The sequence below is a fragment of the Megalops cyprinoides genome, chromosome 4, assembly GCF_013368585.1.
Source record: "Megalops cyprinoides isolate fMegCyp1 chromosome 4, fMegCyp1.pri, whole genome shotgun sequence".
Classification (NCBI taxonomy): domain Eukaryota; kingdom Metazoa; phylum Chordata; class Actinopteri; order Elopiformes; family Megalopidae; genus Megalops; species Megalops cyprinoides.
Window position 1 is genome coordinate 25,817,682 of NC_050586.1, and position 24,090 is coordinate 25,841,771.

Below are 24,090 nucleotides of genomic sequence, written 5' to 3' on the forward strand. Positions count from 1 at the left end.
AGAGTGAAGGTGAGGGGGTGGGCAGTGATACCTGCAGAGTGAAGGTGAGGGGGTGGGCAGTGATACCTGCAGAGCGAAGGTGAGGGGGTGGGCAGTGATACCTGCAGAGCGAAGGTGAGGGGGTAGGGCAGAAGGTTCCGGAGGAGTACAGTCGACCACAGGTGCAGGATGTAAGGCTCGTCGTAGGGCTCGTCGGTGCTGTGTGACGTCAGGGTGTCTTTCACAGGGACCATGTTGATGATGATGATGCGGCCGCTGGCCCCCGCATGATGGCAGGTCTGCTGAACACACTCCCCTGTGTGCTGGATCACATTCTCATAGCTGAAGCCCTCAGACTTCTCATATTCCTCCTCCCCCTCCGTCTGAGGCTGCAGACACAGGACTGACCTGCAGGGGGAGACACACAGCACTAACAGTAAGAACACACCACAGCACTGACACACAGAACACAGGGTGCCCACAGTTGTCTAGAGCAGCGTTTCTCAAACCTCTCCTGGAGGCCCACTGTCCTGCGTATCTTCTATCTATCCTTGCTGCTTGATTAAATCAGGTGTGCTCAGATAATCAAAAGTGCCACTGATGAGTTCACTCAGGTAGGTAGAGCAAGGATAAACAGAAGATATGCAGGACAGTGGGCCTCCAGGAGCAGGATTGAGAAACACTGGTCTAGAGCACAGGCTGTGCACTGTGACTCAGAGAGAGCACCGAGCACCGGGCCCAGACCCACCTGTAGGATCCCAGAGGAACGCAGAACTCCTCTTTGGGATGTGCTATGCCCAGTAGAGTGGATCCCTCAAACACCCTCAGTGGGATGGAGAAGTAATTTATGATCTGGAAGGAAGAGGGAAGAGATTGGGGGGGTGGGGGGGGGTGTTACAGTGGTGTTGTTTCCAGAGTTTAAGATGTGCTGTAGGATGCAGTCACTTTCATTCTGTCCGTTTCTTTCTTTCTGTCTCTTTTCTCGAGTTACTTCTTGACATTTTGTGCAATGAGAACCAGTGAAACCTGGCCTGTGACCAAATTGGTTATGATGCATAGAAGGATGTTCCTGCTATAAATGAATGAATAAAAAGTGAACGAATGCGCAGATGAATGAATGAATGAATGAATGAATGAGGAGGGTGGCAGTTCAGACCTGGAAGGGGGAGCGGATCTTGACGTATTTGCTTCCTTCCTCAGAGTAGATCTGACAGACCAGGAAGCGCGTGACCCCTGAGTCCTTGTGCACCACGCTGTACATGCCCCTCCCCACCTTGATCAGTGGGATGATGCTGGCTGCTGTGTGGCCGACAGGAGCTGTGGACAAGGCCCAAGCATCAACAATCAATCCCAGAGTCTCTTCCCATGGATGAGACCCAGACAAGACCAATCAATCCCAGAGTCTCTCCTCACCATCACCATCAGGCCATTTATCTGATGCAGTTCAGCACTGTGTAGCATAATCTGAAGATACATTTAGAAAGCAACCTATGGCCCAAATACTTCAAATCATAAAATATTACCAATAAAGCAGTCCTTCAGTGGGAGAAAGACAAGGTCAGCCATCTGTTTGAGTGTGTGTTTTTTTGTGTGTGTGCATATTTTTGATTCTGTGAGTGTGTGTGTGTGTGCATGAAAATTTTTGAGTGTGTGTGTATGTATGTGTGTGATCTCGTACTGGGTTGGATGTAGTAGTCCTTCCCGCTGAGGCTAGTCATGGCAGAGAACTGGTCACTGACGGTGGTGGTCAGGGTGTAGTCCATGTTGAGGCTCTCTCCGTCCTGCAGCTGCACCCTCCTGTCCTTGGATGGGTTCTCGATGGCACTGAAGGTCTCGCTGTGCAGCACAGACACCGGCAGCCCCAGACGGTTCTTTATGATGAACGGAGCCTGGTCCCTCTGGAAACGCTCCGCTGTCTGACTCGCTGCCTCAGCAAAGGCCTGCACAAACACACACACACACACACGCATACACACACACACACACACACACACACACACACAGGCATACACACGCACACACACGCATACACACGCATACACACAGCTGTGAGGATTACCACGGCATGACAACAGGCCAAGCACTGATACAGCAGCCATTCAGCCTCACAGCTCAACCCAACATGGCTGACCCGCCCTGCTCTTACCGTTCCCAGCTTGCTGAGCATGCCCAGTCCAAACTTGGACAGCGTGATGTTGAGCTGGTCCTTGGAGGTGATGCTGATGACAGTCTTGTAGTCTGGGACATTGTAGTCCACTTCATCAGACATGCCTGTGTGCTTCACCGGCTTCTTTTTCATCTGAAACAAAAGATTAAAAACTACAGTAGCAAAATCATGGTGAAAATAAACAAAGTTGTATTACCACTTCGTTTCAGTGTTTCAGTCATTAATTTGGTCTTTGATTCTATGTAACCATCCAAAAAATTTGGAAGAAATTCAAGTAAGAGATGTGAGCTGTTGTAAGCTATGGTACCTGGGTAAGGTAAAGTATGGACTTACTGTATGAACTTTTGTAAGTCGCTTTGGATAAAAGCGTCTGCTAAATAAATGTAAATGTAAATGTATGGTCCCTGTTTAAGGTAAAGTAAGGTAAGGTATGGTACCTGCGTAAGGTTAGGCAAGGTAAGGTACCTGGGTAAGGTAAGGTAAGGTTAGGCAAGGTGTGGTACCTGGGTAAGGTAAGGTAAGGTAAGGTTAGGCAAGGTGTGGTACCCGGGTAAGGTAAGGTAAGGTAACAGTACCTTCAGCCCCAGTGTCCATGGCCTGAATCCGTCTCTGGCCTCATCCTCCAGGGGCTCCAGAAGTGGCTCCCACACCCCCATGACCTCATTATAATAGTGAACCTGTAACACACACATCACATAAATACACAGCATAACACACAGACACACACACACCATAACAAACACCATGTAAACACATTGCAACATACACACACTCACCATGTAAAGCCTCCTGTCTGAGGCTGAGGCAGACTCACCTCCAGGTTGAGGTTGCTCTGCAGGTTGATGAGCGTGCTCCAGTTCTTGACGTCCCCCTGGAAGGAGGACTTGGCCAGTAGCATGGGAACGGTGCGGTGGCCCACCCCAGCCTCCAGGGTGAGGCAGATGGAGCTGATGACCATGCGCAGGGACTCGCCCTGGGGCACCAGCGGCACAAGGGACAGGGCGTCCTCATCACACTCCTCCTCCAGGAACCACAGCTTCAGATCCTGCCAGCTCTTCTTGTCCCACAGGTTTGGGGGCACGGGGCTCTCCAGCTCCTGGGGCGTCTCGGCCGCGGGGGAGAGGGCTGACTGTATCGTGATCACTGTGTTGATGATGATGGGGGACACCTGAAACAACAGGCACAGGGTCACGGTGAGAAGTCGACAGGGACACTGAGAACGGTAACTGCTACTGTTACAACTGTCAACAGCGTCATGGAGAGGAGTCAACAATGTCACACAGAACAGTCCACAATGTTACAGTGAGAACAGTCCTTCTGATGTTTACCTTGCTGTCACATCTGGAGCATATAACCCAGATGAGCGCCTTACAAACATCTGACAAAATACAAATCACTCCTGGAAATCACATTGTACAGCTCTGAACTGTAACACAGATTTGAGCTGAGGACAGAGTGCCGGTATCAAACATGGCTGCCTACCTTGAGTGTGAAGTGCTAAAGGCAGAGTGCCAGTATCAAAGATGGCTGCCTACCTTTAGAGTGCGGAGCCGAGGAAAGAGTGCCAGTATAAAACATGGCTGTTTACCTTCAGCGTAAGGGAGTTGATGCTGAGCTCCAGGGTTTGGGGTGAGGTGGGTGACTGCGAGCTCTGAAAGAAGACCTGGCAGGGCAGCAGGACAGTGGTCACGTTGTTCTTCCTCCGCTCCCTCAGGAAGGGGCAGGCCACCACCTTCAGGTCCTTGACGGCCGCGGTCATGGTCTGCCCTTCGGGGTTATTCTTCATGATCAGCTCGCACTGTGTGGTCATGACCAGTGCGGGGGCTTCGGCGCGGGTCAGGTCTGCCACAAACACGATCTCTGGGTTCTTCACCACCACGTTCATCTCCGATTTAGCCACAACTGGCGGTGCAGGAGCTGTCACAATTACATACAAATGGCAATAAAAGAGGTTTATAATCTCAATAACAGAGGTCTCTCTCTCCCTCTCTCTCTCTCTCTCTCTCACACACACACACACACACACACACACACACACACACACACAGCACACTACAAGCTGTGTGACTGACCGGTCTCCTTGGAGGACGAGGAGGTGGGCTTGGAGTTTTTCTGCGGGGTAGAGAAGCCCTGCTGGCTGGCCTTGATAAAGATGTCCGCCACAGTCAGCAGGAACTCCATGCTGGCGCAGAGGTAGATGTCCTGGACCACTGTGTCCAGCATGGTCCCCTCGCGGCCCTGCTTGTAGTTCACCTCCACCATCACGCTCTTCTCCGCCCCTGGTTTCATCTCCAGCATCCTGGAGTGGGGAAGAGGGGGATTCATCCCGCTGCCCTGACCTACACTCAAGGCCAGCTACAACTTCATGTCAAACAGTGCCAATAAGCACAAAGTCAACAATTTCATACAATTCAGACACCGTGCCAAATAAGTTTCTATCCGTTAGAATGCATTGCATGCATTTAGCAGGTGCTCTTATCCAGAGCAATTTCCAGCACAATAGAACTTAAGTGTATGCATTAAAGTTAAATGAGCATCAGCAACTATACAGTTCTTGACATTTGCCACAATATAATTGGTTAAAATCTTTGCTTCCAGTTCTATAAGCTCTGGCTATCATTTTGTATTATCAGAAAGGCACCTTGGTGGATTGTGCCTTCAGGGCAAACACATTTTAACAGCCTTTAACTGTCGTTATCTCTCAACATTCATCTTTGTAAATGCAACATCTCAAGAGTCACGACAGATCCATCCTGCTCATATTGATGTTCTGCCTACTCTCTGAGGAACTGAACATCCAACAAAATCCATGTTACAGAAATCTCTGACATGCTACCAGATGTTGACCTTGGGTACTTGAATGTAGAGCAGCATGTGTTAGAATACATTATCTTATAGAGAAATCTTCTTTGTGTCAGCTCACAAAAATGAAGAATCAGCATTATCAATCCCCTTACAGTACAATACAGTACAGGAAGGGTCCCAGTCTGGCAGGATCTCTATCTGGTAGTAATCTTTACACCACAAAACATCTTTCTATACTACATTAATCTGTACAACACTGAAACACTCCGTCTCTGACAGCTACACCCGAACCAGAACCTGGTCAGTGTGTCAGAGGTCTCTATTGTGCAGGGATTTTTGCAGAGGAGAAAGTCTGCACCTGGAGGTGATCATCTTGACTCTCTGCCGTTTGTCATCCAGGAGACAGTTGGCGAGTTTGACGGAGGCTTTCATGGAGCCGTCAGAAAACATCTGCACTGCTGTAGAGATGGTTCCCAGCCTGAACTCGGCTAGCTTCAGCTGCTCGTCCCGGGAGTCCAAGAGTTGAGCCTGAGACAGCATCAGTACAGAGAAAGTGAGACACTGCTCTGTATAATACAAGGTACACACACACACACTGTTACAGAGAGAGAGTGAGATCCAGGCCCGTATAAGCCTCCCTCTCCTGTGAGTGGACACGGGGACCTACCTCATTCCCTTTAGGGCTGTACAGAACCAGTGTCATGGAGTCGAACGGGGACCTACCTCATTCCCTTTAGGGCTGTACAGAACCAGTGTCATGGAGTCGAACGGGGACCTACCTCATTCCCTTTAGGGCTGTACAGAACCAGTGTCATGGAGTCGAACGGGGACCTACCTCATTCCCTTTTGGGCTGTACAGAACCAGTGTCATGGAGTCGAACTTGAAGTCCAGCTTCAGTGTGTTCTTCAGCTTTGTGCTCTTCTGAGTCTCTACCACAGCTGCAGTCACCACAGTGGTCCCTAAGGATATGCAAACACACACACACACACACACACACACACACACACACACACACACACACACACACACACACGTAAAATAATGTAACTACAAAGCAGCAAAGCTCCACATCCCAGGGGAGACACTGCTGTTGCACTCACCACACTGGTCCAGTAGAAATGAGGCTATTAGAGGGTGTTAAAAGCATGTAAGTATGACCCTGGATGAGGGAGGGGGTCAGTTCTGGACATTCTGAGAGCACACTGGGGGCAGTACCTCCAGGTTGGGACGTCTGTGAGTCTTTGACGGATGCCGTGTCAGACTTGTCAGGTACAGCTGGGGGCGGGATAGCGTCTGATGTCTCAGACAGATTCTCATTCAGAGTCAGCAGCACAATCGTCATGTCCTCCTGACTGAGCACCATCTGCAAAACACACAGTGCTTAGCACACACGTGCATGGACACACACACACACAGACACACCCGGAGACAACACAGGGAGACAAACAGTGATCCACAGTGACACAGACACACAGGTACTCGTGACTCACACTCATGGGTTTAAGGTGAGCTGTGATCTCGATGTCCGGTATGCTGTGGTACCAGGATGCAGAGAGGTTCCGCTCTATGGAGAGGTCCATGTTGACGGGTTTCAGCAGCTGGATCTCAGTCTGGAACTTGTCCGCTTCAAAGGTGGTCCTATGGAAGAGGAAACCCTATGGCATGAACACTTTTGGGGACCACTGCCTACCTGCCACCTGTCCGTCCCCCTCACATCTCTCATCTGTGCGCCTCTCTCGTACCTGTACATCTTCAGGTCGCTGAGGCCGACTTTCATGACGTCGATGACCGGGGGGATCTTTTTGTGGGCTTTGGACGGCACCGTGGTGAAGTGGTTCTTGACGGTGACCAGCCCAAAGTCGGCGACGACGACATTGCGGGAGGTGGAGGACTGCGGGAGGAAGACGACGGGCGCTTTCACGTCGATGTCCAGGGAGATACGCGTGCTCCGCTCGGCCAGCTCCATCACGCCCGTGGCGGCCTTCCCCGCCGCCTGCACCGTCACTTCCGTCAGCGCCTCTTTCGCTGTCTGGAAGTTATTGATGAAGGCCTGGGGGAGAGGCAGGACACTGTCACAACTGACGCTCATGACATCACATCAGGGGTTAGACTACTACTCTCACATACCGATCACTGAGGTGTAGGGATCTGAGAAGTAGCTGAGAAGCAGCTGTGAAGAAGTGCGAGCGCAGTGTAAGATACCCAGAATGCACTGCAGGTGTAAAAAGCCAGCGTTACTTACTAGGATGGAGGACAGGAACTTGTTGAGGAAGATGACCTGGATGCAGCCCACTGTCAGGGTGACGCTGGTGTCCACAATGTTCATGTCTGTGTAGGCATCGCCCTCTGTCGCGTCCACATGGTTGATCATGCGGAAATCAAACACCTCCTTTCCTGCGATTGACACCGCCTTGGAAAGAATCATAAACATGTCACATGTGAGTGCCACATCACACCATATCAAACATCGGAAGGTTTGGAAGGAAATATTTAGAATAAACCAAGGCTAACCCTTTCTCATAACGAGGATAAAGAAAACTCTTTATATATTTTATATATTTATATTTTTTTATTCTGTAACAAGAATAACATGAGAGTACCCTGTAGTAAGGATAAGGTATGGGTGATGGCACAGTGAGGATAAAGGAAGCGTGGGAAGCGCCATAATTTGGATAAACTAAGAGGGATATCATAATCAGATTAAGGCAAGTTAAGGTCACACTCAGGATAAGGTGAGATTAATGTCATAAAAAATAAGTACACAAAGTAGAGACGGTGATGAAAGTTCTAGAAGGGCACTGAGAGAGAACACTTACTGTGTTCTTCCCCACATCAACAATACATTTACATTTACATTTATCCATTTGGCAGACGCTTTTATCCAAAGTGACTTACAAGTGAACACCAACATCAAGATTATCCGTGTATCAGTCTGGAAGGTGTCTTTATCAAAGCTCAGATCATACCTTCTTATACAGAGCATCTTTGTCACAGTCCAAAATAACAATATTCTTCAGGTTGGCAAAGACCTCTACTGCCTTCTTCCTCATCAGCACTTCAGACACGAGACCTGGAAAACCAAGCATCCGCTCACATTAACATGCATGCACACACAGCACATAGGGAGTAAGCACATCTTTCTCTGATGGTGCCAAGCTTGTCTTGTGAGAGATATTCACTTATCCCAATTCTGGACAGTAATCAAAAGCTACCACAAGATGGCACTTATGTCATTCTCACTGTAATGTCATTGGCACCAACAGGCATCTATGGATGCTTGGCAATGATATAGAAGGCCATTCATCAATTATAAATCTACAGAAAAAACGAAATGGTCATTCAAACAGGCCACTCGTAAATAAACAGGTTACAAACTTATCCCTTTACAAAGCTGTCATTCCTCAATAGCAGTTCACACAGACTCAGTAGCAGTTAATTTGTCGAGGCAGTCCGTGGAAGGGGGGGTGGGGGGTGGGGGGTGTAGGTGTTTGTGCCATACCCTCGATGCTGATCTCAGAGATACGCGCCTTCTCCCCTCGAATAAACACCTTGAGGCAGGACAAGTCTGCTCTGATGTGCAAATTGATCACGTCCTCAAATTTAGACTTCTTAGGAGCTGCAGGGAAAAAGGAGGAGAGAGAAATGAAGGAAGAGAGTGATTTATTCACCTCAGCCACTGAGCCTCCCCACCACTGCTTAGCATCGTTATGATGTGCAGGGCATGATTAACAACACAAAGCGTTTGATGTAGATACGACGCACTGTGAATATTTCCCATCCTGCTACAACCCTAACAAGAGGAGCAGCACAGCCTGCTGAAAGCATTCTGGGAGATTGTCATGGAAATTAATGTAGAGTCCTGCTGAATCTTAATTGTCTTTGGAGGAAGTCATGCAGATAATATATTGTATTAGAGCTGGTGTTGGATAAAGGACAGCGTTAATGCTGGTGTTGGATAATGGAATGTGTTAATGCCGGTGTTGGTGCTGAAAGTGTGAAATCTACAGGCCAGGAGGGGGTCCGACAGAGAAGAGAGGGGCCGCACTGAGTTTCTTGGCGATGGTGGATTCCTCCTTCTTCTCCTCCTCCTCTTCCTCGGGGATGGGCGGCAGATCTTCTGGTGCCTCCTTCTTCGAGGGGGGCATCAGGTGGTTCAGGAAGTTCATGGCGTTGAGCAGAGCTTCTACATGCAGATGAATGTCCAGAGACGAGAAGTTCACCTGAGGACAGACACGGGTAATGACTGTGTGATCTACTGTGGTGAAATATTATTATTTAATCAATGATGATTTGTTGTCCATACACTTACCTTTATGAGCTGTTCAGTGTTCTTGTAAAGGGACTTGAATTCTGGCGCATTCTTGTCTGCCTTTAAAGGACAGAGAGAGGGAGAGGGTCCCATTACCAGAGACAGACAAATTGATATTTATCGATTTACGAAAATGGCTTCTATTACGCATCCCAAACCAAAATTTACCAGCAATAATTAATTTAAAACATCAATATTTTATTTGTGCAAATACATGTACATACATATATACAATCATTTTTTTGAACCCAGTAAAAATCACCCGTTGGTATGGAGGCCATAATGTAAAGTAATGGTGACGGCATTTGGTCAGGGCAGGTTCACTCAGAGGAGGGTGACCGCATTCAGTCCTTTCACAGTCAGTCAGCAAAGACTGACCACATCTGACTTCGTCAGAGTGTCGAAGGTGACAGTGTACCTTGATGTATTCCAGTGTAAGGAGATCGTCTTCTGTGTTGTCCAGAGTGGTGATCAGGTGAACCGGCTTTTCTTCTCCATCTGCAAACACAGAGTCACCAGTTCTGCTCTGGTACTGGGCTAGCTGTCACACACCCTCCTACACTACTCTCCTCTAGTACTGGGATACCTGTCACACCCCCTCCCACCCCACTGTCCCCCTGTACAGTACAGTACAGTGCTACCTGTTAAACTATGTTTTCCGCTGTGTACTGCTTTCCTACACGTATGCTTACAGTGGATCACTATGGGCATTCAAGGCATTAAAGTCGTTCTTACCCATGTACTCTGGGCACTTGAGGCAGATCTCTCTGAGGAAGGTGTTGGAGGACATGTCGAAGGTGCGAAGCTTTAGCTCGGTTCCCAGCCCCTCAATGTCCAGATGCAGGACAGTGATCTCACGGCCCTCGGAGACGCGGCACAGCTGGACCAACAGCTGCAAGGCACAGATGGATGAGGAGCAAGCGCCTAACTCATGCTTACAATGTGTTTAAACCACACCCAATGAGACATACTGTCTACACAGTACCTACTGAAAGGGCTAATTAATAATTGGTTGGCATTTCCAATCAAACACAGAAAAACTGTCCTAAAAGATTCCTAGATTTAAACTTGGTACTGTAATTGATTTCTGATTCAATGAAAGGAAAGGAGGCTGCAGTGCCTTCAAACACAGCACTGGTGTCCCGACAGCGGTGTGGACGCTGTTCCACAGAAACACAGCCTATTGGCTGAAACGCACCCACCTTGCTGATCTCAAAGATCATCTGGAAATCTGTCATGTTCTTCTTGGGGTCCTTCTTCACCAGAGATTTCCGCTTCGATGAGTCAGAGCGTTGCAGGGAGCTGCCCTGCAGCTCGAAAAAGGGCAGGTCCTCGATGGGCGAACTGGGCGCGTCGTAGAAGAGCTCTTCCTCCGAACCTGCACACACAGGTCAGTTAGAGTCTTCTCATACTGCACACATTAAGCCAGTGCTGTTCCAGACCACACGGACTCGCACCTGAGTCAAAGATGAGGGAGGAGCGCAGGTCTGCAACCGGGGGCCTCCTGGGAGTCAGCTGGGGGGTGTACGGCTGCTTGGCAGGCTGCAGAGATTCACACAATAGGCATCATTTTGGCAATGCTACATTTTTGGGGCACAGTGCATGGGTTTAGGGGGTACAGACTTAAGCATGGGGGGGGGGGCAGGCTTAAGCATGTATGGGGAGGGCTGTAGGTTTTGGGGTATAGACGAATGGACACTGACCTTGGGCGGTGCCTGGATGCTGTTGGTTCGGGGGGCAGGGCGACTCTCTGGGAGCGGGATGCTGTCAATCAGCTCCAGCACCCCTCTCAGCTTGTCGTCAGAGATGCGGACAGAGAGAAGTGGCAGCTCCCCAGAAATCTTAAACCTGAACGCCGAAAAATGATGTTTTCAGGACTGGACCGGCTGAGAAAGACAACCATCTACCCTTTGCTGGCAGGTTCAACACACCTGTAAATCAGTTTCTTTTACGTCTTTAAATCTTAGCCATAGCCTTTGCCTCATTTGGCATTACTCAGAGAATCAGCACCGACTGTTCAGGCACAGTTGGAACTCATTATGAAAACGCCCCATCTGAAAATAATCTCAGCCATAGCTATTCTTGTCTGGCAAGGACATTTTTATTGTTATTGCTGTAATGAGACCGGCTCCATTCATTTCAACTTGCGCAGTGTACATATTCTCATTCTTATAGTTATTACCCCTGTCAGTGTGGAGGGATTTACAGTCTAAAGTGCAAACCACTAAGAGCTGAAGAGTCCAAATTAGCGGGTGCTGTTTGGAATCAAATTAGCTACATGACACCCTATTCTCACAACTGTGATAACATATACATGTGCGTACACACACAAATACACGCACACACCAATGCATGTGCAGACATGCGCACACACACCCACACACACACACTCACCAATGCATGTGCTGACATATTCACACACAGAAACACTTACTTGGGCATCCTAGAATCAGTGACAACCATGGCTCTGCTGAACACAACCTTCAGGTCCACCGGCTCCAGAATGTGAAGGTCAGACTGTTTTAATGTGCGAGCACTCTTCCAGTCTCCATCTGCAAACAGGAACAACATGGTCTAATGCAACCTACACACTGTGACCACACAGAGACCATACACAGAGCACACACAGAGACCACGAGACCATACACAGACCACGCTGTGACCACACAGAGACCATACACAGAGCACACACACAGACCACGCTGTGACCACACAGAGACCATACACCATTGGGCGTTTACCAAACCTCTCCTGGAGGACCCCTTGTTCTGCATGTTATAGATCTCTCCCTGCTCCAACACAGCTGATTTGAATGATCAGTTTGTTATTAAGCAGCTTCAGGAGTTCATAACGAACTGATCATTTGAATCAGCTGTGTTGGAGCAGGGAGAGATCTAAAACATGCAGGACAAAGGGTCCTCCAGAAGAGGTTTGGGAAACGCTGTCATACACAGAGCACACACACACACAGACCACACAGGTATAACTTATTACGGTCCATGTGACAGTAGTCCATGTGACAGAGTTCTGTCAAACTTATTTAGATAAGCTATTCTTTCTTGTGGTCATGAATCTAACGTAACAACAGTAATCAAAATAGCATCATGAGCATAGAAAGCCATATTTAAAGGTTTTAAATAAATTTAGAGTTTTTTGCTACCGACTGTTTGCCAGGGAGCACGTGACCGAGTGAGCCGCCCACAGCAGAACGCACCTGGTTTGCAGAAGAGTAACTGCAGGCTGCTGAGCTTCACGTCAAAGCTGTCGTACGCGCGTGACATGATGTCTTCGATCGTGCTGCGGATCACACTCAGCTGGGGCAGCCCCTCCCGACTCTTACTGGACATCTGGGGGGTCAAGCACATCCTTCAGTATTTACACGCTTACTGTACACTGGGGGGGGGGGGGGTCCACCACACTGTTCACATGGGGGGCAATGGGGGGTCAAACACGCTTAAACACACTTATTCACACTATACAATATTGTAATAATGCGGTTCTTACTTTGAAATGCCCAAGGTCCAAAACCATCAGGTTCTTGGAGGAGTCATAAAAGCCCGTTTGAGGAATGATGACGTAGGAGGCCTGGAGGTTCACCTTCAGATCCAGAACCTTCTGGGTCTCAATGACATACATCAGGCCTGGACCCAACAAGCAACCACATCAACATCAGTTACAACCAGTTACATCAACATCATATCAACAACCAGAAATAACTCACTAACAACTAAGAACCAGCAAGCAATACTTAAAATTACAAGCTTGTGTTTTCTTTAAACTAGGAGATGCACAGTAAGAGCCACCGATAACAACCTGTGTGATATGATGCGTGCTCAACTGATGGAAAGGCCATGACCCGAGTAATCTCTGAATGAAAACAGGCCAGGGGTGGCTGAGTGAGCTTACACACTGAACAGACAAGGGGAAGTGCAGGCCAGTGACCACAGCAATGACGTTAGAGGCCCTTGAAGTTAATATAGCCCACATCCGGGGCGACCCTACCCACCCCCTTCACATCTGAGCTGTGCCCCCACCCCACCAGGGAGGACTTGAAAGGATGCCTGCAGAGGTGTATTCAGAGATCAATCAGCCACCACACTGGCCGTTCTTACACACTCCTGTGCTTATGAGCATACAGAGACAGCATCTAGGATTCACCATATAATGGTGCCCTACATAAAGGAGCAACCATACGACTAAATAAATACCTAGCTTGACCCAGCAGTTTCCTTCAAAACACACAATCATAACCAACTCACACTTGTCTCCATGTATAATTGGTCCACTACATTAAAAATGAATGGATTAATTCATCAATAGGGTTGCAGATACACTTCTTATTGGTTCTCTACATTACATAATATTACATTAATTTCTACATTCATTTCATATGGGCTTGACTGTGTTTGTGGTTCTCTGTACATAGAGATTTAGTTATGCACCAGTTCAATGAATCAGGGTTCAACAGAGTAGATATTCTCCATGGGTCGTCTATGCTGAGAGGGTTCCCTGAATGAGGAAGACCACGAACCATTAAAATGGTCTTCCTCCTTCAGGTAATCCTTTCTCGATAGACCCCACAGGGTCACCCACAGAGCGTCTGAACTGGTGCAGTTCACCTGTAGCTGTCCTGTCTCTGAACTGCTCCAGCTTCATGAGGGTGGCGTTGGTCAGCTCGTCCAGCTGCAGGTCTTGTGGAGGCATGAAGAACGCTGACATGCTATTCACAGTCATCTTACAAACACAGAGAGATGAAGCAGACTGTGAGGTCATCTTACAGAGACAGAGGAGACAGACTGTGAGGTCATTTTATGGAGACGGACAGAGGAGACAGACCATGAGGTTATATTACAGAGACAGAAGGAGGAGACAGACTGTGAGGACATTTTATAAAAACAGGAGAAATAACCACAGTGAAATGACTCGAAGTTTCAGTCACCATGAAGTCACCGCTTTCAGTGAAATGATTTGTGTACTTGAGGTCACTGTTTTGAGACCATTATGAATGGCAGTCAGTGCCAGAGTGAAGTGACTCATACAATTGCAGACAGGTAAACACTGCTATTCTGCCAGAATATTCATGAATGGGTGGATGGATGATTCACTCACTGCGTCATACACGATCTCCAGCGGCTGGGACTCCACGTGTAGCCGCTGGTCCGCCGGCCCCTCCAGTGGATTCGTCTCAAACATGACGCTCAGCAAGGGGCTCTTATTTTCGACTGCCGCACCTCGAGAAGAAAGCAGCACTGGTGCCTTTCCACCGCGGGGCAGTCCAGTCACTTCAAACGAGTTCAGCTGGGCCACTATCCTGCACAGTTAAGGACAGAATAAGGTCAGAGACACCATTCACCCTACAAACAGACACAGATGGGGACCCATTCACCCTGCAAACAAACAGAGACCTTTCACCAAAGAGACACAGGCACAGGCACAGACATTACAAATGACAGTGAGCCAGTTGCAGCCTTAGCAGTGGTTTAAACCTTGATTTTATACAGTGGATCTTATATCTGGCCCAGAGTCCATTCCCCACTAATTCCATTCTCTTGATCAGAAAACAAACGATGTATTTGAGTCATTTTTAACACCTACTCCCAGAGTTAACATTTCAATCTGCTGATTCTCCATACATAAAAAGAAAACCAGAAACTAATGTGGGTGTTGCTTATTATATAACAGAATATAATGTATTAATAGTGTTAATGGAATGGAATAGTACACTAGAAAACAGAATGACATGGAACAGGGCAGCTGAAAGGACCTAACTGTTATGAGGAAAAGGGATTAGTCAGGGATCACAGACTGGTGATGCTGAGTTGGGAGAATCTCAGACATACTTAATCGCTTGAGCTCCAGGCCTCTGTGTCAGCATGGCTCCCAGGTTATCCACAGCCAGCTTGATTATTTCTGGCTTGTCTTTACTGTCTTTGATTGAAATATACATGTTTAGCAATCTGAAATTGATCTTCATGTCTTCAAACTGGAAAACAAAATGAAAAAAAAACTGATTTAACATATATACTCTTTCATGTAATCGCTTTACAGGTGTTCTCAAATTGTTGTGACTGACAGGTGAGCCCAGGGCTCCAGGAGCTCGACCCACACAAATGAGTCCAGAAGCTGACATTATTTTATTGGTGGGAGTACTCACATCCTTGGGCAGGTTGTGATTGACAGCTATCTCACTGTAACCGATGGCAGTGTAGAGCTTGGCTTTCTCTGCGGGGGTCATCAGGGTGTCGAACCCTTGCGGGAGAGGCAGAGAGACAGAGGGAGACAGGGAGAGCATGGGAATTAATGTTTCTGATGATGCGGGGAAGGAATCAGAGGGACTGCAGAGAGCAGAAGATGATAGAACAGCATATGGTGGTCACACTGGGGTGAGGTCAGACATCAGAGCTCATGGGGATAAAGTGCTGCATTATTCTGAGGATAGAGTGACCTTCGCTCTATCAGCTACATGGCGTTTTAGAGATGAGAAGACTCCTTTTCAGTTTCCAGTCAGCTTTTGGAAGAAACTTCTGTCTGTTTTTATGGCCTAGTGCACAATTCTCTCTTAGCCCTAGTTTTTCTCTTTTTTTCTTTAAGTTTGAAATCTGTGTCCTTTCTGCCATTATCTCAAACTGCATAGAGTTCAGACTCTTAAGCATGTGCTGGCTTGTATCTGAAAGTGAATAGAAGTCTTTCTGAAATATGAAATCATTGTCACTGACAGCACATTCAGCAGGAGATTGGCCTGTAATGCTGGTGTGCAAGTGAACTGGTGCAACACCGGGGGAGGAGACTCAGTCTCCTCCAGATTGTTTGGTAACTGTTTAGGCACTGAATTTATAAACTCCTGAGCATCTGTGTCAGTAACCTTGTGGTGTCTGGGTCTACGACTGACCTCCAGATTTGACCTCCTTCTTCTGGGCAGTGCTGTCACTGGACCAGCCCCACATCCAGCCGAACCAACCCTGGGACTCCTCCTCCTCCACCTTCGCTCCCGGCCGGTAGATACGCAACCCTGCCTTGGTTGCCTAGAAAACATAGACACAGCTTATTCACCATTTCTTAACTAAAACTGCAGTTTAATTAACAGCAGTACAATGCAGCATCTGTTTAATCATCGGTTTTAAAAGCAACAACCATTTAATCATCAGGATTTAACCACAGCAACCAATTAAACCTCTGCACCATCTGGACTGTCACAGTTAGAGAAGCTGTTCAGTTATGACTTAGTTAAACTGACAACACAGCAGCTTTGTGCTTAGGTCCCAGAGTGTGTGATGAGAAGCCGCGGGTCACCATAAATACAGAGCTCAGCTCCAGCTTCATGCAAGGAGCCCATACTGAAGCTGCAGATCTGCAATGGCCACTGAACCCTACTACAGACCTGACTACAGGTTTGTAACCTCCGGTGCAAATGGCACAAGTTCTGTGCAGACTACTGGGCTCGTGACCTGTGGGTCACAGGGTCAAATCCTTGAAGGCACACTACAGCCAGTAATATTCCACCGACAGATTAGCAAGTGGAATAAGATGGACTGGATAACAGAGTGCAAATGAATGATAAAACGGAAAAAAAGATCTGGATTTCCCCTCTCAACTAATCTGCAGAAAAAATACAAATTATTATTTGAGCCATTTAGATATCCAGTAAAGATAACACTCAGTCTAAACATTCCAATTTCACACACACAAACTCCGGCTAAACACGCTTGCATAAAGGTTAACACAATTTTGTCGAATACCCCAATTCAACAATTTATAGACATCCTTCAATCTAAGCATCCCTATTTTACATTTATAGACTCAATATAATCTAAAAATCAGTGTTTAACACTTAAAATAAATGCATACCTCCATTTCAGCTTGCTGACGTGCTAGCGTGATGTTGAAAATATCCAGTGTTTTCTCAGGCTCCTGAAAGCACGGAGAAGGAGACAAACCTCAAATACAGATCTCATGTCATCTTGTTGACATTAGTGCTTCGCAATTCTCCCCAATGATCAGGGCATGAGTCACGATACCTCCAGCTCCTTCAGCAGGTCCTCGCTGGGCTTCTTGCTGGTGATCTTTATCTTGTACAGCTCCTTGTAGCGCTTCACTTTCTGCCGGTGTTTCCGGATGTGTTGCCATGACCACATGTGCAGCGTGGGCTTCACATTTACTTCCAAGATGCCCGTTATCACATACTGCCACCTGGGTTGGATTCAGAGAAAACAATCAGGGAAAAAACAACGGCACCTTTAACGATGAACAATTTCCCAAAGCAAAATCTGTCTTTTCTAAATGAAAAGACAGAACGTGGCTCTAGGAAACCCTCACCATTGGTAAGCATTGGTGTGCACGGGTACGTCAGGACGGTACTTCCTGTATGGAAGGTTGCGTGACATCATATCCACAGACCCCAGTAGCTCCAGGATGCTGATGTACTGGAGACAGGACAGGGACGGAATTAGTGGCGTTGCTCCGTACAGGCAGCTATTGGCAATGCCACACGATACAACTGGACTTCACTCAGAATTTAACGCTCAGTGTTTATAGAAACTGCTTTCAGAAAAAAATCAGTTACTTGTCAGGAACCACAATGCAAAGCTGGTCTGACTATGACCATTTCACATCTTCAGATTTTCAGACATGAGCCATGGCACATCCCCCCCCCAGTATCTCCCATTAATGTCAGACCCCCTGTACAGAAGAGTCAGAGAAAGCAACTCCCACCTTCCTGCCTGCTGTTTCTTTTAGGACTGATTCACACTAGGACAGAACACTGTGTTCCTCTCACCTGTGGTCTGTTAAGCTCGACCGCCACCTCGGGGAGATCGACCTGCAGGTCCACTTTGGGTGAGGAAAAGTCCACGTCGGAACGGGGGTTCATTCGCAGGTTGGCCCTGGCCGATATGGGCCGGAAAACTGGACAATGAAGAGAGGGGAGTAAAGCACACAGAGCAGATGGCAGGGTGCGGGCAGAGCCCGGCCTGTAAAGCATTACCTCAGCGGCCTGCTTCAGCGAGCCCCTGTGTGTCTGCTCAGCTTCAGCAGGCCTGCATTTAACACTACAAGCATGTGCACCTGCTCAGCTTCACAGCATTTCACAGAAAAAGTGTGTGCATATGCTCGGCCTCAGCAGCCCTACATTTCACAGTAAAGGCTTTCAGCCACTCTTAAGTACAACATCATCCATAACTCCTTCCCCATCACATCGGCACGATCCCAGCCAAACAGCAGCGATGTTCTCACTCACTGAAGTCATAATCCTGCGGTATCATGTTCTGGACCGCAACGCTGTTCTGCAGGCACATCTGCAGAAATCAGAAAACATACACAGGAAGTGAAGTTACAACGTCCACCATCCACCGCCCTTCTACACACAAGACACCTGACCCATCAAGAGTCTGCTCCTTCAATTGCTCAGTCTCAAGCCAAGTGGGACTACAGCAACTTACTGCCATTATGATGACTTGTCGTAAACTTGGAATAATAATCTAATTCATATATTGTTTTCAGTAAAGAATTTCTTAACTGCCACACATCATTGTTAGTTTTGCAGTCACCAAAATGAGTAAAAAACAATATGCAGGAAAAATCAGATAAGGTTTTGCTTCGATCTGCAATTCAAAGTTAAGCCCACAGCGAGTAGATGGAACCCCTGGTGTAGCCCTCTTATTCAGGCCCAGCAGTGCTGGCATTTCCACTGTGGGAGGACCACACATGTGCTGGCACAATGACAAGGTGGCTGGGCACATATATCGGCATGGTAACAGAACGTCTGGCAACATGTGTCGTCACGGTGACAGCGTATGACTCACCAGAGCTGTGTCCGGGCTGTGGTTGGAGTAGAGATCCGAGTTTACATTCCAATATGCAAAGAGGCTGTCCAGACGGACGAGCTGCAACGTGAAACAGAAACAGGGCTTAACAAGGGGAAACACGGTGAAAGCATCATGAAATGAGGGAGTGGGAAACAGGAACCCATTTAAACTGCATAAGATATGAGCATGCTCAGAATGAAATCAGCAAGACCCTTGCGTTTCCTTTTTAATTTAGTTACATGCACGCATGGACATGTTTCGGCGTGGTCGGCAGGCCTGCCAAAACACTTCCATGTAGGACTGCAGTAGTCACAGCAAAGTGCCTGGGGGAAAGGGACTGTGTCTGGACTGAGTGGAGTGGGCGGGGGATGAACCGTGGGTCTTCACCTTGAAGAACAGCTTGGACTTCTCATCCAGCAGACAAGGTTTCCAGTTTGCATCTGCAGTCTGCAGAGAGGCGCAGCAAGGACAGGGTGAACAACAGCCACACACAAGCACAGGAGGACAGAGCTACTCCACTTCATAGAGGCGCACACATACGTATGGATAGGGATATACACAACAGAACCCCTGGCACAATGTGAAAAAATAATTATAACATCCAATGTTTGAAGTGTTACAGGTCAAAGCTTATTCCCAATACCAGTACCAAGATGGGGTTTTGAATATAATTTTTCAAGTCAATATATACTTTTTACATTATTGAGAATAGGATGAAATTTTTTTTAGCTCATTTTATTACAGTTCAAGAGTACAGAAAAGATAAGGCCTTTGTGGTGTGTGAGTGTATGTGTGTGTGAATAAGTGTGGAAAAAGTGTTCTCAAAAGCGGAACGGTTTGTAGTCAGAGTCAATCTATCTGCAGTTCGATCAGCCAGTGAAAACACTGAGCAATGTTTAGGAATAGTGTTGTCACTGAACGAGGTTGGTACCTGAAGACTGAGGTTTTGCAGTGACACTCCAAAAGACAGAGGGGAGGTGGGATTGGTCACCTGTGAGGAATTAGGGGGAAAAAGGTTTCCATTAAAACAGGTGTACTGAGCACCTTGTGAGTACAGGCGGTGGGGCAGGGCAGGGTGGAGCAGCCGCGCTGAGTAGGTATTTAACTCCAGACCTGAGAAGTTGTAGGGTTGAATCCCTGGACTGGCACTGCAGTTGTACTGGTTTAGCTACTTCACTTCAATCACTCTAGAACTCTAATCCACCCATTGGTGAAAGCAAACTGTAAACACAGTCAGTGATTGATATTCTGCCAGAATTTTGGCGCCTTCCAATACGTGAAACAAAGGGGTATTTTTCAGAGCAATCAGCTGACGTGAGTGAATTCCAGCCACACAAAGATAAAATTCCAAGTGCAGGACTACAACTCAACACAGACAGTAAACGCAACTCAGTACAGTTGCACTCAGATAATAAAAGCACAGTACTCACATGGTCCTCGTATCGGATGTGGATATTGGAAATCTTCACCTGCAGGTTCTTGATCACCTGAGTGACGAGCTTCTCCACAAAAGTATCCTGCTTCTCGAGCTTGGGGTCCTCTGTGAGTAAACAGGACACTGTGTTCACTTCAACACAAACTCATTTTGTCCACTTTGACACACTTAGAAATGAACGGACCACAAATGTATAGATATGCATAAAACTATTATTTCAGACATTCATTCATATAGATTTAGAAATGGATTTATATGTCTGTTTATAGGCACTTATTTAGATGAAGATTTGTAGATCTGTTTATGGTTATTTTTTTATGTACATATATGCTCTTCTACTTATAAACTGATTTCTACATCAGTTTCACAGATTTAGTAATGTTACTGAACTGACAATTATGTTCATTTGTTTATTGTGACCTCTGGTTTCATTTTGTGGTCCACTGCCATGAGGAAACACAAAGCTCCAGGAACACTAGATTGCTCTATGGTCATCCTGTTTCTCCCATCGTCAGGACATCAGGACCGCAGCAGCAGCTGATCCAGCACAGTTCAGACAAACACACACATCCTGTAAAGGTCAGCGCAGGAATGGCCTCTGAACTCTGACCTTTCTCCGCTGCTTTCTGTTTGGTCTCCTCGATCCTCTGCAGCTCCCTCTGCCGCGCCTCCTGCAGCTGTTTCTCCTCCTTCTCTGCATCATATTTTATACCTGAAACACAGGTGTTTATATTTCATACCTGTAAAAGTACCTGAAAAAAGTACCCACAAACAAGTTAAAATGGTATCAAACATCAGGACCTCTCCTCCTATTTTCTCTCTGTTAGAAAAGAATACAGTGATAAAGACCTTAGACATTAGGTCTCCTGCTCACTTGGTATACTGTAAAAACGCCATTACACATCAGTTCTGTTTGGCAGTGAAGCTTTTTAGGTTTGGACCCCATTATTGGAAGGTGTACTGTTGGTTACCTCTCACATTCCTTTTGCTGGCAGTGAGGTACTTGTATATGTAGCAGGGACTGTGTTAACTCTTCAGCTCAGAGTTCAGGGTTTTGACACTGAATTACGAATATCTCTCAGTGGTAGTAAGTTGTCTAGCAGTGTCTGTGTGAACACTTCCGGGTCAGATTTCGTGATTGTATGACAGTGGCTCTCACTGGCAGTGGGGACGATAAGCAGGTAGACTCCATCCAGCGTAGCCTCCACAGACTGCGTATACAGGTTCTTCCAGGGAATCTTCAGCTCCAGCCGTCCTGGAAAAACAGTCCGAGCCAGTCCAAACCAGTCCCCACCAGCAAAGACTCACAGAGAACTTAATTACAGCTGGAATGTGATATAAAGCGCTGTAACTGAACACAGGATACGCCTGAGGTAAACACTGCCCCTCCCTTCCAGAAACTACACACCACAGTGCAGAGAGTAGAGTGATCTTAGAGCAGGGCTAAAGATATACACCACAGCATAGGAGTGAAGGATCATCTTAGAACAGGACTAAAGCTACACACCACAGCACAGAGAGCTCAGAACAGGACTAAAGCACAACACAGCTCAGAACAGGACTAAAGAGGAATGTTTCTCATATTGAACTTAATGTTGTTAGCTCTGCACTTTATCTGTGGTTAGAAGGAACAGCAAACTGATAGTATTGCAAGCCATGTTTTACTGCTCTACAAGATATTGATCCAGTCTAAAGGCATGAGCTGCAGACTCCCTGTATACTTCTCCATTCACCTCAATACTCTCAACACAATAAGCAATGCATTATCACGCACATCAATGAACATGATCTGAGAGACCTGCCACACTGAAAACAGTACTTTACAATGTAGACTAGTACCATATGGACAGAAATATCCTGGTGAAACTACACATTAGAATATTGCGCACCAGACTCAAACACAGAACCACCACTTACCTATGTGTCCTGCTCGAACTTTAAAAGGAATATCCAACTGACTCTGCAGAGGAAGAAAAATCAAAAGCTCCAGGTCACCCCAGCACCCAGCAAGTGAAGCGGAACAGCTGAAGGAGCAGGCTGGAGGCATCTACCGCCTTAAGGAGTCAGTGTGGAGGCCCTTACACACAGAGTACAGTATGCACAGTTTCAGCCTGTTCATTCCTTTCCCAAGGGGAGAGTTAGAAGGGCTGTACACTGACCAGTGTGCTTATTCTTACTTTACTGTTCGACAGATACCACCCTCCCAAAAAATCCTTGACAAAAATAGGAAGATGAAAAACTTACCAATGCATTTTCCTTTATTTCAAGATTTTTTAGTACTGCATCACCTGTAAAAAAAAAAAAAAACGTGTATATAAGACCTACATATATTGTATGAAAAGGTATATTAGGAATATACACACATAGGTGTATGTCTGTATAGGTATGTGTGTATGTGTTACTTTACATGCTGTATACAGTAGGTATGGGGCATGCCCACCCAACCCTGTGACCTGCCATTCCAATTATGGATATAGAGCAGTTTCCCCGCTCCACACACAGCAGAGAAGCAGAAACATACTCAGTACAATTCCAATGAGTTAATAGTCATAATATATAATGCCTTTGTCAGCATTGTGTCCAATTCTGGGCACTGCACTATAAGAAGGACAAAGAATAAAAAGTACAGAGAAGGGCAACACTACTGAATGGGCTAAATATCCAAACAAAACATATGTTCTAAAATAGTTTTACAATTTGAGGCTCTCCTGAAGGCCTGAAAGGGATGAAGTGAGCATACTATTGTGCCAGTGTCAGCGGCAGGTTAAATGTCACATGGTGCTTAATTAGACTGTTTAGGATTAGGAAATGCAGTATATTTGTTTAGAGCACTACCATGCAGCTGTTCTCTGGTGTTCAACAGCAGTGGGAATAACTTCAGTGTTTAATTCCAGCCCTTTTATTTTTCTCTTTCCATGTCCTGCACCCTCCTGCCCACAGGTCTGGTTCCGGCCCTCAGTCTAAGAGGCAGACTCTCAACACTGATCCTCCCTTTGAGGATAAAGCAATGGCAGACAGTGCATTAGACACGCTGCCTCCTATTTAATCATCAGCTTGATTTATTTGGTTTTATTTCCTGATCGCTGTGCAGCCACAGTGATCTGTCCCTCCATCAACAGCAGCGTGTGGTTCAACCAACCCCACCCCCCGTCGCGATGTGCCAAGAACTGGCAGGACATCCTACGTCATAACAGCACCCCAGGTGGCTGTGACCTTCAGTGACCTACTGCATCGTGGCTATGATGTCATCTTTAAAGGAATCAAAAGGAAACGGCAACCTTTCAGAGGGCCAGGGGGTGGGAAAAGGTCAAACGGGAAGGGGAAAGTGCTGGAAAGGCTGTGTCTTACATTGCATTCCGCGCTAACTGCCATCTTGCGTGCAGAGGCCACAAAATCAAAGGAAGAGAGATAAACTACAGAGTACTGTAGACAGCTATGACGAAGGTAAGAAATTACAATGATGAGAACATTTGCTTTTCTGACTCCTCCTGCTTTATTAATACCCACTGACGTCTTCAGGGGTGCCATGGAAACCGCCTCATGCGAGAGCGTATGAAGCCGGAGAGAGGCCACTCTGCTGTCCTCGCTGACTTC

At 46.9% G+C, this 24,090-nt stretch overlaps 1 protein-coding gene across 3 annotated transcripts in view; it reads right to left on the reverse strand.

The window, feature by feature from the left end:
- The window catches only part of vps13a (vacuolar protein sorting 13 homolog A), a 46,681-nt gene that overhangs the window by 16,523 nt on the left and 6,068 nt on the right, over positions 1-24,090 (reverse strand). For all 3 annotated transcript variants that reach the window (XM_036527686.1, XM_036527685.1, XM_036527688.1), the window contains exons 2-46: positions 22,741-22,784; positions 22,414-22,456; positions 21,656-21,751; positions 21,107-21,208; positions 20,492-20,601; positions 19,993-20,052; positions 19,449-19,508; positions 19,059-19,139; positions 18,494-18,551; positions 18,035-18,162; positions 17,575-17,681; positions 17,277-17,448; positions 17,107-17,169; positions 16,151-16,283; positions 15,416-15,510; positions 15,102-15,244; positions 14,371-14,572; positions 13,881-13,995; positions 12,766-12,902; positions 12,476-12,608; positions 11,696-11,813; positions 10,965-11,109; positions 10,719-10,803; positions 10,464-10,639; positions 9,997-10,153; positions 9,680-9,759; positions 9,262-9,321; positions 8,998-9,172; positions 8,452-8,568; positions 7,919-8,022; positions 7,195-7,362; positions 6,695-7,002; positions 6,443-6,590; positions 6,168-6,315; positions 5,787-5,911; positions 5,310-5,479; positions 4,219-4,445; positions 3,735-4,063; positions 2,961-3,314; positions 2,722-2,823; positions 2,126-2,278; positions 1,658-1,919; positions 1,136-1,296; positions 728-831; positions 102-387 (exon numbers count right to left, since the gene is read on the reverse strand). In XM_036527686.1, coding sequence (XP_036383579.1) covers positions 102-387; positions 728-831; positions 1,136-1,296; positions 1,658-1,919; positions 2,126-2,278; positions 2,722-2,823; positions 2,961-3,314; positions 3,735-4,063; positions 4,219-4,445; positions 5,310-5,479; positions 5,787-5,911; positions 6,168-6,315; positions 6,443-6,590; positions 6,695-7,002; positions 7,195-7,362; positions 7,919-8,022; positions 8,452-8,568; positions 8,998-9,172; positions 9,262-9,321; positions 9,680-9,759; positions 9,997-10,153; positions 10,464-10,639; positions 10,719-10,803; positions 10,965-11,109; positions 11,696-11,813; positions 12,476-12,608; positions 12,766-12,902; positions 13,881-13,995; positions 14,371-14,572; positions 15,102-15,244; positions 15,416-15,510; positions 16,151-16,283; positions 17,107-17,169; positions 17,277-17,448; positions 17,575-17,681; positions 18,035-18,162; positions 18,494-18,551; positions 19,059-19,139; positions 19,449-19,508; positions 19,993-20,052; positions 20,492-20,601; positions 21,107-21,208; positions 21,656-21,751; positions 22,414-22,456; positions 22,741-22,784 — 6,344 coding nt within the window. The remainder of the gene's footprint in view (positions 1-101; positions 388-727; positions 832-1,135; positions 1,297-1,657; positions 1,920-2,125; positions 2,279-2,721; positions 2,824-2,960; positions 3,315-3,734; positions 4,064-4,218; positions 4,446-5,309; positions 5,480-5,786; positions 5,912-6,167; positions 6,316-6,442; positions 6,591-6,694; positions 7,003-7,194; positions 7,363-7,918; positions 8,023-8,451; positions 8,569-8,997; positions 9,173-9,261; positions 9,322-9,679; positions 9,760-9,996; positions 10,154-10,463; positions 10,640-10,718; positions 10,804-10,964; positions 11,110-11,695; positions 11,814-12,475; positions 12,609-12,765; positions 12,903-13,880; positions 13,996-14,370; positions 14,573-15,101; positions 15,245-15,415; positions 15,511-16,150; positions 16,284-17,106; positions 17,170-17,276; positions 17,449-17,574; positions 17,682-18,034; positions 18,163-18,493; positions 18,552-19,058; positions 19,140-19,448; positions 19,509-19,992; positions 20,053-20,491; positions 20,602-21,106; positions 21,209-21,655; positions 21,752-22,413; positions 22,457-22,740; positions 22,785-24,090) is intronic.